The following is a 17547-nucleotide window of genomic DNA, read 5'->3' as shown; positions in this document are numbered from 1 at the left end:
ATCCCGCCCCTGACCAAAAGCAACAGAGTTGGCAAAACTTAACTGCAGCTGTAAACCTGTTGTTAATCTGTCTCTTCTTGTACCAGAGACCTCATTCCATCTCCTCTCCCAGGGCCTCTCTTTAAGCCACCACTCCACTCTCGCCTTGACCTCAGCACCTGTCTTATGCATGAATCGAGACCCTCCTCTCTCCGCCTATCCCCACCTACTTTCTTTATACCCTACCCAGAATCATTATTCTGCAGAGTACTTTTTTCCCCCTCCTTTGGTTTGAAGAAATGCTTAGTTTTTATTTTAGGCCTTGCTTACTAGTTTCGTGTAGCTTGTAGACCCTCATCCATTCTTGTTGCTCCCTCCATCCCAATCTACTCTACTTCACCCAACCTCTGATAGCAGCAGCTGGCTCTGCCCATCTGAGCCTGATAGTTTTGGCACAACATTCCTTTACTATCCAATGGGCCTCATGTCCCATGCGATGACCTCTTTGTCCCTAGCCACTTGGGAGAGAGAATTCATATTATAGATTTGCCCTAATGGAACCTTCTGGTTTTCGCTTTTTGAATCATGTAATCTTTGTATCATCTTTAAGCCATATATTTCTCATTAGATGTTCAATATAAGAAAAACATGCATCTCACTTTCTAGTTTGCTAAAGTTATTCTACCTAGAGCATCGTTTAGGAGCCACTCCACTATCTTGTTTATTCTACTCACACATTACAGACATGGCAATAAATAATAATAATGAGCAGAAAGAAAGATTTTAGAATTCTTTAACCATATTTCACTTAAATGTAGATTTGATAGGTGCCTTTTAAGGCATTGGTGTGAAAGCTTAGACTTCTGCATATAGACTGCTGTTAAAAAAAATTGTCATGTGCTTCTTAAGCATTACTGTTCATATAGCCAAAATGTTATATTATGAAGGCAAAATAGCCCTTGAAAATCACTTACATTTTAAAATGTATCACAGATAAACTTTATTTGATATGATTTATAAATCAGAAAATGCCAACTTAAGTCCAGCTTTCCAAAGTCAAAAACATTTTCTGAAAGAGCTGCATCTCTCCCAGTATTCCTGATACTGCAGCCTCCCTCCCAGTATTCCTGATACTGCAGCCTCCCTCCCAGCATTCCTGATACTGCAGCATCCATTCCAGTATTCCTGATACTGCAGCCTCCCTCCCAGTATTCCCGATACTGCAGCATCCATTCCAGTATTTCTGATACAGCAGCATCCCTCCCAGCATTCCTGAGACAGCAACATCCATTCCAGTATTTCTGGTGCAGCAGCCTCCCTCCCAGCATTCTTTGCTCAGTGAGGAGCATCTCCCTCTTAGCCTGGGAATATGTTTGCTGGGGTGACAGTCACGCTTACAGCTGCCTGGGTTCTATAGCAGAGTTTGTAATTGTTTTTAAAAGAAAACTAGGGCCTGGGGAGGTGAATCAGAGAGATAAAAAGCAGTTGTTTTAAATTTTTTTGTTTTATGTTTATTTATTTATTTGAAAGTGACAGACAGAAAGAGGCAGAAATAGAGAGTGAGAGAGAATGGGCGCACCAGGGCCTCCAACCACTGCAAACGAACTCCAGACGTGTGTGCCCCCTTGTGCATCTGGCTAACGTGGGTCCTGGGGAATCGAGCCTCGAACCAGGGTCCTTAGGCTTCACAGGCAAGCGCTTAACCGCTAAGCCATCTCTCCAGCCCAGAGGCTAATTTTCAATAAGTCTTTTCCATTCTTGGAGATTTTGCTGACTCCCCCTCCGCCTCCCCCCATTGCTGGTTTAGTAAAGTTACCTTTATAAATGTCATTCATTGTGTGATAAGTGCATTAGACTTTCACCAAGTCACTATAGTCATTCCTTGTTAGACTTCTCTGTGGCTGTCTTTTGAAGGCAAAGGTATGGTCATCACTTGATCTTACACTGGCTTAATTAGCACAAAGTCACCACTGTAAGTGCTTCACATTTTCTTTGTAAATGTTCACAGCTGTAGTTTGTCTCTCAGTACAGTTGTATTCACCTTGTGTGGTCTAAGGCCAACTCCCAGCCACAATAAGAGAGATGAGGATACAGGAAGAGCTGGCACAAGCAGCAGCTGTTGGGAGGTGAGGCATCTTCTGCTGCCTCCACAATTGTATACTGTCAAGCCATCCCTTAGGAAAGGGCGCGAATCCATTCAACTTTTGTTTAGGCTACTTACATATTTACCAACTTTGATTTGTAATTGCTGTGAATTATGGCAGTTGAATACTATTAGTGTTTAGTATGTGATTATATTTTCAAATTAATCATTAGTCTCTTCCTTTGTATGCTTTCGATAATGACTGTAACGTGTGTGTGTAATTTTCAAGGAGATGAAACTGGGGGCTCAACATTTTCATTTGTAATTGATATTCAGTTGATGTCTATTTCTTCTTTATTAAAATATAACTCTACCAATCTCGTAATAATAATACTCTGTGGCCTATTATATGGAAATCTTGTCAATTATATCATGTTTATTTGAAAGTACTTTTTATGTTGTGCATTTTAGGAAGTAATGTAAAGATTCTGTTATTTCTTTCTTACTCAGTGACAACTTTGGGCATGATGGAAAGGAGGTGTATGACCATTATCTCCAGCAACATGACACGTCACAATGCTAGGGCCCCATTGCTCACACCACAGGCCTTAAGCGGGTTATTTGGTATACTTTAACAGCTCTAACGTGTCTGTGCTGCTGTTTGCATTCTTCCATGTTCTCTCTGATCATTGTGCTCACTCATGCATTGCTGTTGGCAGTACACCGTGCTGCACGTGGAATGTGCTAACCTGTAACCATAGGCGGCGTCTCTTGTGTGTGTCCAGAGAGCAGCAGATGCACGTTCTCCTCTCAAAGAGCGATTCACACATGCCTCTTTTATGCACAAAATAAAGTCAAATCCTCTGTTAATATTTCCACATAGAAATTTTCATAATTAAATAGAAAATTACCACTAGCTAAGAGAATATTTGCGATTAAAGAGCACATGGCTAGGTCAGTGTTGCATGGAATAGTTGTTGGCTGGAATTTTGCGTTAAGAACCAGTAGTATAATGAACACTGGAGAAAGAAGGGCAGAGGATGGAAGGAGGTGGATGTAGTAAAGCCAGACAGGAGAAGGTCTAATAGCTTGTGTTAGTTTCTGTGTTGTTCTTTTGTTTTTTACTTTTATAACTCCATTTTGACACTCAAGAAGTTACTTCTCATCCACGTTGACAGTCTTTAGATTTTTGAATGTGGTAATAGGGACATAGGTCACCAAAGTATAAAGCTTGTTTGTTGAATCTTCACCCTTATTCCGTTTCCTGGACAACCGTGCACAGGTACAATATGGGACATTCCTTATTCCCTGGGCCCACACAGCTTTATTGAGCCTGGTGTCAGGGTGCACATCTGGAGTACCCATCTCCTTCATGGCAAACTCCTGGATCTCTTTGAGGGCCTGAGGGTCCCGCTTCTTGAAGCCCGCTCCATGGATGCACTTGTGAATGTTGGTGGCGCATTCTTGGGTCACCACCTTGTGGATGGCAGAAAGGCCCTTCTTTTTCTCACTGTCCTTCTTAATGGGAGCCATTCTGCCAGGGCCCAAGTTGGAAGGGTGATTCTCTGTTATTCTAAGTGTGGTAACTCTTCATAGCGTGTTGGCTGCTGGCAGCGGGTCGTCCAGAGAGGACACAGGGGCACGGAGGCAGGGGGAGTAGGCCTTAGACCCATGTGAAAGGTGGTAGCGGTTGAACCACAATATTGGGGTGGGGACAAGAAGCTTCAGGTTTGTCACAGACTTTGAAAGTAAAGCTGACATTTATGACTGAATTGGGGATGTGTGCAAGGGAAAGAGTAGTTAAGGAAGAGTTCTGGATGGAATCATTTATTCTTTCCCTTGATGTGCAAATTGTCTGTCATATCTACTTTAATGACTCAATTTAAACCATCTCACCATTGCTAAATACTGCTTTCTCTATGTGCGCTTGCTCTCTCCCTCTCCTCTTTCTTTATAGATTATACCTGTTTTCTGAACTTTCTACCAGATTTTGAAATCTTTGCTCTTTCATTAGACTCAGTGATTGGCCGCGGACCAGATTATTTCCACATAGTTTATTCACTTGGAAAGAAGCACGATGACTATTCTATCCTCAGCCCAGTTACACGTGTTATCCTTCTTGCTCTAGTGACTCAACTTTTGTTGGACAAAGACTGTGACCTTGGTTTTTGTCATCTCTCTGTTCTGCAAGTCTCAATTCCATGTATTAGTATTTGCACCCATGCCAGTGACTATCTTTGATGTCGAACCTCTGGAAGACAAGCTGCTACCTACCTTGTGCAATTAGATTTTAAATAAAGACATTTCAGTGATGCTAATATTTTCATTCTAATAACTATTTGATATGAATTTTAATTATATTTTCACCAATAACCAATCTCTTTTCCTTTTACATCTTAAAGAATGATGCATTATCTTTTATAACATCCAGCTATTCACAGTGGAGCAGTCTGTTTTTAGTTTTCAAGTCCTGGCTTTTTTTTTTCTTGACAATAACTGACTTTACCAAGTTCTCCATATGATTGCCTATGTTGGAAAGCCACTTCTGTGCTAGAAAATATTTGAAATACAATGGAAAATCTTGGATTTTAAGAAAAATTGACAGTCTATTGAAGTAATAAAACTAGAATTCTCATTGAGTTGGCCTCAATAATGTTTTTATGAACAGTGTTTAGCAGAGGGAATTAATTTCCTTTGAATATCACCATGGACTTTCATAAACCTTGAATGGTTTATTTGCTTTTTGCCTAAGATTAACCAAGTTAAGAATGGAAAAATCCTACTAGATAATAAGAGACTGGTCCCTTTCCCAGTGCAAAATTATGTACATAATATATTTCCTACTCTTTGTCCTTTTATAAATAAAATTCTTCCTGTATCTATTTGCAAGACATTTCTCCAAAATACAGTCTTTTTTGGGGGGGGGGGAAGGATTTTCGAAGTAGGGTCTCACTCTAGCTCAGGCTGACCTGGAATTCACTAGATAGTCTCAGGGTGACTTTGAACTCATGGTGATCCTCCTACCTCTGCTTCCCAAGTGCTGGGATTAAAGGCGTGTGCCACCATGCTCTGCCAAAATATATTCCTTAAATTATATCATTAATGACTTTAGATGGAGATAAAACCTTTATTTTGTTTTAGAAAAACATCAATTTTTTATTATGAATGTGTTTAAAAACTTAGTTTTGGAATCAAAATAATACATTGTAAAATTGAGAGCCACTTTAGTTGAATTTGCATACTTAGTTATATCTTTTTATTTTTGCCCAGGGACCTAGTAAAAGTCTGCTAATTTGCAACAACAAAAACAACAATACAATGGTAATGGCTTGCCAGTGCTGCCGTGTTGTTTTGCTTCCTTAACACAATGCATGTTTTGCCCTCAAACTACCTTTCAGTCTTACCTTCCATCCTTCTCTCATAACTTCCTCCTGTCCCAGCGCATACTGCAGATGTTTCCCATCTTCAGTCTTCCCTGTGTCTTTAACTTGTGAAGAAGTGTTTCTCTTTTGTGCCTACAAAGGTGGTTTTTCCTCTCCTGGCTCCTGCACTGGAAGCTTGGTCTCCCGGTGACAGTGCTGTGGTGGCAGCATCTTTAAGAGGTTAGATGCAGTAAGGACTTAAGAGATCCAGTAAGGGACTATATAATGGCCTGGGGATGTCGCTCAGGAATAAAATGCTTTAGCGTGTATGAAGTCCTGAGTTCAATCCCCATTACTAGGAAAAAAAGATTCATCCCTTCTTGGGGAAGAGGATTTGAGCTCATGGGACTAGGTTAGTCCTTGTGAGGAGAGGTGTTTTTTTTTTTTTTTATTTACTTATTTCAAAGTGACAGACAGAGAAAGAGGCAGGTAGAAAGAGAGAATGGGTGTGCCAGGGCCTCCAGCCACTGCAAACGAATTCCAGATGCATGCGCCCCCTTGTGCATCTGGCTAACATGGGTCCTGGGGAATCGAGCCTAGAACCGGGGTCCTTAGGCTTCACAGGCAAACACGTGTTAACTGCTAAGCCATCTTTCCAGCCCGAGAGGTTTTAAGTGGGTCTGGCACCTCCCTGAACAGTCCTTCTGCACATGCCACTTCTTGCCATTAAGAAGGCAGATCCTGGTGCCACACTGCTCGACCTCCAGAATGTCAAGCTAAGTAAATTTTTTTTTCCTGCAAATTGTCCAGCCTGTGGTATTTTATTATAACGACAGAAACAATGCTAAGTCAGTGCTGGACCTCAAATAGCAGAGCATCCTTTCTGGGCTTCATTAGGGAACCCTGAAATATAAAATACTTCTGGAGTTTTCCAAGAGTGAGATGACTTTTTCCCATCATTGCAGTCACATCCTCATGTAGCACCTGCCATAATGTCTGGTAGATGTTCACTGATAGACATTTTGTAGGTGTTTCATGGATTTGTCAATAAAGTAAGAAGTAAATACTGTAATAATCCGTCTACAGTTAAATAATCATCATGCCTTAGTAAATTGTGTTCAATTTTTTTCGCTTGGTCTCTTCATATTCCACACAAGTGAAAGAATCTATGCCTGTCATATCTGATGCAGAAATGCTATGTTTGCTCTGACTTTGATCTCAATGGTAGGATTTGCCTGTAATAATCCAAGACAAATTCCCTGATCTTATATCATATCATATCTTTTTTAAAAATTTGGGATTTAAAAAATTTATTATTTATGTATTTATTTTTGGGTTTTCGAGGTAGGATCTTACTCTAGTCCAGGCTGACCTGGAATTCACTATGTACTGTCAGGGTGGCCTTGAACTCACGGTGATCCTCCTACCTCTGCCTCCCGAGTGCTGGGATTAAAGGCGTGTGCTACCACACCCGACCATAAGTACATGATTGGTGCAATATCCAAGGAACTCTCAGGAACACTTAAGATGCATTGATTACTAAAATGTGTCCCAGGCATCCCTTGTTGTCTGGGTGATGGCAGTCTGGGGAAGCTACAGGAATGTAGAGAAGTATATACTGAGACAGTGAAGAAGGTGTAAGGGAGGGAAGGACTGTGGGAGTTTAGTGGAAGTCATCCAGTGAAGATGGGTACACCTTGGCAGACATTCAGATCGTGCGCAGCTGTCCACGTTCTTCAGAGCAATATATCTTGCTCCTTATTTGTCTTTCCCCCTTTTGTCCGAATGCTCCTGTGTGCTTGCTGCTTTGTTCAGAGTCAACACTAGCCAAGTTCTGGGAAAAGATCCAGTAGGAAACATGTAAGAAACTTCCTGCTGAAACAGAAAACTGCTGCGGCATGAACTTGCTTTGTTGCTTGGGCCTCACATCTGTTTCCTTGTCCTCTCGCCAGCCCGGTGCTGAAGTGATCTCCCCGATTCCTGACGCCTTGACCTCCTGACCATTCCCAGAGCCTTGTCACTGTGCTTTGGAGTCTTCCCTGCTTGCGTGATTGCTACTCTGTCTTTGGTCTCTGAACCCCTGGGGCCTGAATGTGCCCCTTCCTGCTTTGCTGGTCTCACTCAGATTCTTAGCTTGCTTGGGTAGCTGGCTTGCTTACTGGACATCCTGGGCGCACCCCTAGCATGAGGGGAATTTTGTGCTCTTAGTTTCACTCCTAGCTTCTTGTTCTGTCTTAGCAGCTGGCTTCTGGAGGATTCTAGGAATACTGAAAAATATCTGTTAGGATGCTAAAAAGAAGTGAGGTTAAGCTGGGCTGTGACAGGACTATCAAAGCAGGTGGAAGTTTTCTCTCCTTTGTGTTGGTGGTCCACAAAATGAGAGCTCTGCATGCAAAATTAAGCAGGATGAGTCAGAGGAATATAGAGAAAATATTGTAATAGTTGGTTTGATGTGCCCATTAAAAAATATGCTTATTTTAAATACAAAAGAAGAAAAACATGCATTTATAACGCAAAATGAATTAAAAAAATATATATGTAAATTATGAATTGGCCTAAATAACTCTTTAGGTCTTATGACCACTTAGAATGTTTAGTCATAGTTTTTTGGAGCAAAACTTATAAATTCAACTTTCTGGAAGGGTTGGTAATAGGGACCTTATTTATTCTTCTCCAGCATATTTGAGCTATTTCAGTGTCTTTGTACTTAGTTTTCCAGACTATGTTTCAAGCTTTGGCTAAAATAACACTCAAATAATGGCCATGTGGCTTAAAAAAAATAAAATAAAACAAACAAACAAAAAATACAGAAATCTCACCAGGAGGCTGAGTTGAAGCTGCTACTCATACTGCCCCCACAGGACCGAGCTGGTACTGCTGCACCGCAGGTGGACTTCCTCAGCTTGAAGCAGTGCCATGTCAATGAGATTCAATGGAAAATCCACCATCAAAAATTGAGAATTTCTGAGAAGACTGTTAGAAATGTGGATGATTCTCAACATCATAGACAAAGAACTTCCTCATTAGTGTATTCTGTAGTTTGACACAAGCACTACCTATAGTATGATTAGCAAGCCAGTGAAGCAGTGTTTATTTCAAGTCTATACCTTTAAAAATTATTTTTATGAACAAATAATCACATTTGGGCTGCACGAAAGTGATAGTGGGGGCTGGAGAGATGGTTAGTGGTTAAGGCACTTGCCTGCAAAGGCAAAGGACCCAGATTCGATTCCCCAGGGCCTACATAAGCCAGATGCACAAGGTGGTGCATGTGTCTGGAGTTCATTTACAGTGGCTGGAGGCCCTGGTGCACTCATTCTCTCTCTTTCTCTCCCTTCCTTTCTCTCTCGGTCTGCCCCTCTCTCTCTCTCTCTCTCAAATAAAATTAAAAAATGGTGGTTATTTTATAGTCACCTAATTGAAAATTTTGGAGACCATAGATGTTTTCAGGCAAGAGTGGTTTCAACATATGAATGACAATATGAATTTAGAATTTTCTGACATTTATTGTGAAGAAGTTGATTAAAGAATACCATTTATTTAATTTATTTAAGTGGTTAAATTTTCACTTGAAGACGTAACCTCCCAACGATTTTTAGTTGTGTGGGAATCTAGTGTACTACAAATTTTCCTGAAGACTGAGTATGAGTTTATGTGAACAAATTGAATTATAAATTATTGATTAAAAGGTGATACACATTTTCATCATTTTATTTCACCATTCATGACAAATATTTTCTGCATTTTAAATGATTGTCAGAAATTTTATTTTTAACTATCCTTTAGACAGTGCCTATGACAAGTGACTTAATCAAAGCTTCTATTTGATTTTGGAAACTCAAAAGAATAAGAAGAATGATATTAACTTAATGTGAGATTTTTTAATTCGATATTTTAAAGGTTCCAATTAATATGCATTCTGGCTATTCTACAAACTTAGGGGAATGTTAGCAGAATTAAATGCATGGGGTGCGTTTACCAAGAAGAATCATCATAGCTGTGATGTCACTACAGCTCTATTTTTAAGTGAATTCTTCAGGAAAAGGGGTTAGGCGAAGAACGAATCTATTTTTAACTTGGGTCTATCCTTTTATGTGTTGGCTGCACGGTAACCCTTTCAAACAGACAACTGGGCATGTACTTTTGAACCCTTTCCTAGTCTGTAAACATGAGGAAACAGCCCTGAGCCTCCTTGTCCAACCCTTCTTAGATCTAACGTGTCCAGTCCGTGGTCATACCCATTTGCTTATCAAAGTGCGCTGACAGGTGTGAGCCGGGTTAGTTCTTTTATCACCTCCTTGGAAACTTAAAAAGAAAAAAAGTTTGATTCTCCTAAGAAGAAAATAAAGTTTATGTTTTCTTATGTTAATTTTTATTAGTGTAAAATTCTGTAAAATTCAGCCACACAAAAGTTGACCTTGAGACTTCTCAGTTCCTTGTACTTAAAATAAGAAATTTTAAATGATATATTTCTTTTAAATATATCCATCTTCTCTGTGTGTTTATTTCATTTTGGCCTTCACCATCCTGTCTTCCTGTATCTTCAAATGTTTATGAGCTTTTGGACCAGAAACAATGTCATAGACTTCTTTCCCTTGTCCTACAGGAAGCTGATTAAAATGGGAATGCTCCTGGTCCCATGTTTCTTCCTGTATCTCAGATGGAGGACAGATTGAGCATAGGACATTCTGTGACATCGGCAAAGTCCATCGCTGCTCAGTAGCTTAATAATGAGAGTGCGTAGCCCATGACCTGGTCCAAACCCTGGTGTTGTGATGTAGGTAGCTGACTTAATGATACCATGCGATGCACTTGGTGTGGGGCATAAAACGTAAAGCCTTGTACGTTCCATAGCAAGATGCCTGACCCACGGGGAGCACTTCCTAAGTTAAAGCTGTTGCTATTGGCATTTTATGTGACAGAGCACCCTGTTAGCCAGGGTGTTTGAAGAAACAGTGGTGAAAGTAGAATGCCTGCTGTGCTGTGAGCACCACGCGGCCTTCCGGGGAAGGGTGCAGGAGGAAAAGGAAGATGAGAAGACATCGGCTAGATGACCCGAGTGACTGAAGTGACACGAGCCAGGACTCCTCCTATCCCGTCCCGTCAGCATTCTCCTCATCCCCAGGCATGTATGCTCATGGGGGGTGTGGGGCGCACACACCAGGCTCAAGGGTGGCCTCAGGTGCCTTTTCTTTTCTTTTCTTTTTTTTTTTTTTTTTTTGGTTTTTCGAGGTAGGGTCTCACTCTAGCCCAGGCTGACCTGGAATTCACTATGTCGTCTCAGGGTGGCCTTGAACTCTCAGCGATCCTTCTACCTTTGCCTCCCAAGTACTGGGACTAAAGGCGTGTGCCACCACGCCCGGCTTGTTTTGTTTTGTTTTTGACACAGGTTCTCACATTGGTCTGGAGCTCGCCAACTAATCTACTATTAGGCTTGTCATAGAATTCCCAGGATTCATCTGTGTCCACCTGCTCAGCACCAGGACTACAAGAGAGTGTCACTGTGCACACTTAAAAAAATATTGTAAGGAAAGATAGCCTGGAGAAAGACAAATGGGGGTGAGCGGAGGAGACAGACAGAGAGAGAGGAGGAGTGGGGGAAGAAGAGGCAAGCCAGGGTCTCTTGCCACTGCAAATGAACTCCAGACATGTGCTGTTTTGTGCATCTGTTTTTACATGGGTAATGGGGAACTGAACCTGGGCCATCAGACTTTGCAAGCAAGTGCCTTTGACCACTGAGCAATCTCCTCAGCCCCACATCTTTTTTAAAAAAATCATGGGTACTAGGCTGGAGGGATGGCTTAGTGGTTAAGGCGTTTGCCTGCAAAGCCAAAGGATCTAGGTTTGATTCCCCAGGACCCATATTAGCTAGATGCACAAAGGGTGCACACGTCTGGAGTTCCTTTGCAGTGGCTGGAGGCCCTGGTGTGTCCATTCTCTCCCTCTCTCCCTCTTTCTCTGTCAAATAAATAAATAAAATAAAATATTTAAAAAATCATGGGTACCATGGATCAAACTCATGTCCTCATACTTGTAAGAAAAGCAGCTGGGGGACAGAGCCTTTCCCTCAGTCCAACCAGCATTATATTTTGTGCAAAGTTAATTAAGCTCACCTTTCAAGCCTATATTGTCCACATTTGTTTCTCTCTAGTTGAAATTTGGGGTCTGGATGTTGGGATCCACTAGGTCTGTCTTACATGGAACACAGAACTAGACAAGCATTATAAATCTTGAAAAACTACTTTCTAGATTAATTAAATGAACAGAATTCTGAAGCAAACTAAAGTGCCAGGGGAGGGGCCATAGATTCCTACATTAGCTCAAAAGAATTGGTGTTTCCACAAATATATTATTCAAAATACATAATCATTTTTTTCCATTGGTACCATTCAAAACATAAGTACACAAGCTAAACTTGATGAACCATCAAAGTTTCAGTATGAGTGGGGAATTGTTATCGTCATTTTCTCCTGAAGACATTAAGATAGAAGAATTCAACTTTCTTAAAGCCAAATGTCTAAGCTGACAATTTGCAAGTGGTTCTGCCCCAGAGCCTATTCCTGGATTGCTGCCTCGTGTCAACTTCTGTTAGTCTCTGCTTGGTGTTAAAAACATGCACATGGGATTCTGATCATTTTTAAAAGGTCCAGTGTGTTCATGATGTCCTACACTTAGCCAGGGGCTTGTGTTTCCCGTGGGTAGTTTGGCCCATAGGCAAACTCTGTATGTCCTGCCTGAAGGCTGTGGTGAGGGCCAGTGGAAGTGGCTGCTGCCCGTGGCCCGTCCTGAAGGCTGTGGTGTGAGGCCAGTGGAAGTGGCTGCTGCCCGTGGCCCGTCCTGAAGGCTGTGGTGTGAGGCCAGTGGAAGTGGCTGCTGCCCGTGGCCCGTCCTGAAGGCTGTGGTGTGAGGCCAGTGGAAGTGGCTGCTGCCCGTGGCCCCGTCCTGAAGGCTGTGGTGTGAGGCCAGTGGAAGTGGCTGCTGCCCGTGGCCCGTCCTGAAGGCTGTGGTGTGAGGCCAGTGGAAGTGGCTGCTGCCCGTGGCCCGTCCTGAAGGCTGTGGTGTGAGGCCAGTGGAAGTGGCTGCTGCCCGTGCCCCGTCCTGAAGGCTGTGGTGTGAGGCCAGTGGAAGTGGCTGCTGCCCGTGGCCCCGTCCTGAAGGCTGTGGTGTGAGGCCAGTGGAAGTGGCTGCTGCCCGTGCCCCATCCTGAAGGCTGTGGTGAGGGCCAGTGGAAGTGGCTGCTGCCCGTGGCCCGTCCTGAAGGCTGTGGTGTGAGGCCAGTGGAAGTGGCTGCTGCCCGTGGCCCGTCCTGAAGGCTGTGGTGTGAGGCCAGTGGAAGTGGCTGCTGCCCGTGGCCCGTCCTGAAGGCTGTGGTGTGAGGCCAGTGGAAGTGGCTGCTGCCCGTGGCCCGTCCTGAAGGCTGTGGTGTGCGGCCAGTGGAAGTGGCTGCTGCCCGTGGCCCGTCCTGAAGGCTGTGGTGTGAGGCCAGTGGAAGTGGCTGCTGCCCGTGCCCCGTCCTGAAGGCTGTGGTGAGGGCCAGTGGAAGTGGCTGCTGCCCGTGGCCCCGTCCTGAAGGCTGTGGTGTGAGGCCAGTGGAAGTGGCTGCTGCCCGTGGCCCCGTCCTGAAGGCTGTGGTGTGAGGCCAGTGGAAGTGGCTGCTGCCCGTGGCCCGTCCTGAAGGCTGTGGTGTGAGGCCAGTGGAAGTGGCTGCTGCCCGTGCCCCGTCCTGAAGGCTGTGGTGTGAGGCCAGTGGAAGTGGCTGCTGCCCGTGGCCCGTCCTGAAGGCTGTGGTGTGAGGCCAGTGGAAGTGGCTGCTGCCCGTGGCCCGTCCAGCCGGAAATGGAAGCAGCCTCTTGCACTGGCACACTTGGGAGTTCACACCGGACCCAAAGTATACGCCTTAATTTCTAGAACGTGTTTGTTTTGCTACATTTATCTTGTTATGTAAATGCTTAACATTTTCTTAATGAAAAGTGTATTTCAGGATTTTAATACAAGCTATATAATCAGCCTTTATAAAACTTTTATAATAAGTTGCATAAAAATTTTAACTTAATGATGGATACAATTTGATTTATGCAATCTGACTTTGACAGACCTACAAGGAAATATAACACGAAACTAAATAACTGGGCATGGTGATGCAGGTCTTTGATCCCAGCACTGGGATGCTCACTGTGAGTTCAAGGACAGCTTGAGACTACATAGTGACTTCCAGGTAGAGCAAGCCCCTACCTCAAAAGAAAAAAAAAAGAAAAGAGAAAAGGATTAAACTAGCAAAATTGAAAGACATTTCTTTAACTTTTATTTATTTATTTATTTTTACTGGTTGCAGGAAATTTTAATGTGATGTGGAAAGCAGGTATGCTCCATTGGGTGATGCGTTCCGTTTATCACAGTCTCCTTTTCCCATGGCCCAGTGAGTTTTCTAAATACAATCACGAGAGCGCCCTTCCCATGAAGCCTTATTCTGAAGGAAGTTGTGTGAGAGTGTCCATAGAGACAGCTAAGCCAACCAAAAGGCCACTGTCAAGAAACATGTTCATCTGAACACCGTTAGTCGCTTGTCATTACCTGACACTTCTGCTTCAGCGGCACACCTTTGCAGATGGAGAGCATATCACATTGTAGAATTTCGTCACCGTGGCACGAGTATTGGAGGTTTAGGATGGCCCCTTAGCGTGGATGGACACATGATCCTTGCTTGGATATGTATGGTAATAGGTGGGGCTACACCAGTGTGTCCAAGTTGAACTGAATAGACACCATGCTGAAGTGGGGCTGTAATTTGGTACCAAACACTTTGTGAAATCTTTAGTGGAGGCTGTCCCATTTCCTTAAAGAGATCTGTGACATGCTCATCTTAGTTTATGGCTAAATAGTATTAAGGATTTGAATACGAGGGGAGTGAAACATAATACACGCCCAGCTGCAGTGGCACGTGGTTACAACCTGGAACTCGGGAAGCTGAGACAGGAGCAGGGTTGGGGCCACCCTGGGACACACACTGAGTTGGAAGCCAGCTTTGCCTGTTTAGTAAGCTCCTGTCTCAAACGCATAAGCGAAATCATAAAACAAATGTACTGTCAAGTAAAAATAAGCCAAAATTTTGTAAATATGATTTTGATAATCAACCTTTAGCAAAAATGATGTTTCTCATGTGCTTTGCTTATTAGTGGCTGCTGAGTCCTTCTTATTACATTTATAGATCAAGTGGTTAACCTTTGGAGAGAATTTTAAGTCTACCAGTTAAGTTTATTTCTTAACAACATAAACAAAAACTATTTGTTTTTCAAGAATCCTTTTCTAATTAACATTAGTCACAATGGAATATACTGTAATCACCTTCTGGAGCTCCAGAGACTAAGACTAGCCTGAGACAGTTATGAACAAACAGAGTTTCTGGTCTGTGACTATATGTTCCCCTCAAAAGAAAATAATGAGATGAAGGAAGAAACATAGGACATTTGTGATTCTTTTAAATTTTATTTTGTTTTCCCATTTTAACTTCAAGAAAATTAGCAGTACAGAAAGTTACAGCTAATGTAGCCCTTGTCTTCTGAGTAAACAATTTATCTTCTAGTTGTTTGGCTAAGAAAAATTCCAAACATAAAGTTCTTTTTGATACTCACTATCAAAAAAAATTCATTTTTAATTATAATTTGTTATAGGGCATTATCCTTATAAAACAGCAAGTAGAAACTTAAAAATAATCTGGTTTAGAGGAGCTTAATGCTAAAATAATTGTTTTAAAGATGTTTCATGGAGTTACTGTGGATTTTGGCTGAAGAATGCAGTGCCTGGTTAATCCCTGTGACTTCAGCGTTACTTATTAATCTTGGTGCCCTTTGCTCAGAAATCCAGGGAAGAGCCACATGGAGGAAGCATGATGGGGCCCATGACTGGGTTTACTTTTCCGTTGTGTCTGAGACTGAATTCTTTTAGAAACTCAAAGTGTTCTTCGAAAGTTAACATGGATTATGAGACTGGTAGAAGACAGAGTGAACAGAAACACACACACACACACACACACACACACACACTGAGCTCTAAATGTAACCACTGATCAGTGTGCAGCCGGTGGGGGCTGAGGCGAGCTGACTGATGGTTCGAGGCTCCCCACCCTGCAGAGTCACTTTGGGAAGGAGGAAGCCAGCCTTTGGATCTTGGGCTTCGCTTTTGTGAGTTCTAACACATGGTCACGCTTCATGCTCAGACACAGAACTGACATTTTTCACTTCCCAAAAGCAGACTGGTTGATTTAGGCTCAGCGTTTCATAATTCATGAGTGTAAACATTTAGGCTGTAGTGGTGATAAGGCTTCTGAACCTGGGTACCACCACCCGTTTGTGCATGTTTTTTGGTTCTCTGTTTTGGTTGGTAGGGTTTCACTAAGATAACATAGACAGAGAATCTTGGTCTATTTCTTCAGGTGTAGTCCAACACCCAAATTTAGGGGTGACAGGGGTTCTGACAAGACATTATGGTGAGTTACTTGGATACATGATGTCACTGGTTTTCCACTGAGTATTTGAGGTCACTTCAATTTATCCTCTATCATATTTCATGGGATTGCTTCTAGAATATTATTCCTGTTAGATGCTTGTAAGTAAGCATTATATTTAATAAATCAGTGGTAATTTTTTAATGCACACATTAAATGTAGCAATTTTAATTTCGTTTGATATGAAACCTCCATAGTTATATGATTTAATAACATTTAAATATTTGAAGATACTTTAAAATTGGTAACATTGTTATAATAAATGAAATTTTAAAAATCAGTTTAAATTGTCCACAACCCCACCACCAGTTCCGGAGGATAACTCTAGATCAGTTGACTGGGACCCTTTGTGGCGAAGTTGTGGCATCTTTTAAGAGTGCTCTTCTGGTGAGCCCATCAACACCCTAGGTGAAGAAACGATGCTTTATAAAGTCCCAGACACAACTTTATATTCTAGTTTACTTAATTTTCTAACATATCTTTCATGCTTCTTTCTGTAGTTTTTTTCATAAGACTATATTTGTACATCCTAATTTATTAAGTCTTTCATATAATGCTGAATATTTCATTTGTAAGTCCATTGAAAACACTAGTGCCGTGTCGTATTTCCAGGTCCGTTCGCGGGCATGCGCACGCCCGCTCCCTGGCTGTCGTGTGGCTTGCAGAAGGGCTGTGGCAATCCACTACCACCAGCAGCCCACTGTGCTTTCAACACAGCTTTCCCGGAACAGGGAATTATCATTTGCCAAACATATTTTACATCTTCATTATGTCCTAGGAGTCTTAAAATAAAAAGGACAGTGCTGCCAGCAGCTACATTTGTAAACACGGCTGAGCAATCCCTGGAAGTAGAGGTGTGTTCCCAGTAATATGTCTACAACTAGGTTCAAATAGGCTGGTCTAATTTAAAAGTGGCTTTTTAAAGTATTGTCAACAAAGGTGTTAAAAATGCAAATTAACAACCAGCAGGCCAAAGTGGATAAAAATTAACTAGTATGCCTTATGCCAACCACGTGCTGCCCATTGCATACTTAAAATGAGCAAAGAAAACCAGCGAATAAAAACAAAATGAACAAGTACAACCTGCCTCTCCTTCTTAAAGGTTGTGTTTCCTCTGTCATCAAGAGAACTAACTTCCATGCCTTCTAACTCTTAGCTGCAAACAACAAATAAACAAACAAACAAAAATGCTTGGCAACCCCAAAGCAGGCTATTGGTAACAGAGTACCCAAGTATCCAGATGCTCTAAAGAGCTCTCTGAAATGTTTGCATTAGGCCCCGCCTCTCCTCCTGCCCCTCCCTTATTTGCTGTCACCATCATCAGCGTCTTCTTCATGTGTTGTGAACAGAATGTGTGTAAAGCATGTGTGGCGTGGAGCACTTTATGTGTTTTGCATTGTTTACTGTTTTTCGTGGTTTTTTGGGGGGTAATCTTTGACTGTTGCCCTTTTCCAGAGATGGAAGCTGAGCCTGGAGGGCTAAATCCCTAACTGAATGGCAACTGGTCACTAAGGGCAGAAACTAGAGCTGGATCGAAGCTCCCAGGTCCGGGACGTGTTCTTCTGCCCTCTGGACTCAAGCCCTCGGGCAGCCCTGTGCGGCCTGGTGTGCTCCACGCGGTT

General features: G+C 42.5%; 2 protein-coding genes across 2 annotated transcripts in view; one reads left to right on the top strand and one right to left on the bottom strand.

Annotated features, from left to right (window-relative positions):
* Positions 1-17547, top strand: part of Adgrv1 (adhesion G protein-coupled receptor V1) — a 535418-nt gene that overhangs the window by 273233 nt on the left and 244638 nt on the right. The gene's annotated exons all lie outside the window — the stretch shown is intronic.
* LOC105944979 (60S ribosomal protein L31-like) lies at positions 3218-3604 on the bottom strand. The gene has a single exon (XM_045134161.1). It carries the CDS (start codon positions 3593-3595, stop codon positions 3218-3220), a length of 378 nt encoding a protein of 125 aa, XP_044990096.1. The 5' UTR covers positions 3596-3604.

Source organism: Jaculus jaculus, chromosome 14, assembly GCF_020740685.1.
Source record: "Jaculus jaculus isolate mJacJac1 chromosome 14, mJacJac1.mat.Y.cur, whole genome shotgun sequence".
Taxonomy (NCBI): Eukaryota; Metazoa; Chordata; class Mammalia; order Rodentia; family Dipodidae; genus Jaculus; species Jaculus jaculus.
This window is presented reverse-complemented; position numbering and strand designations above follow the sequence as displayed.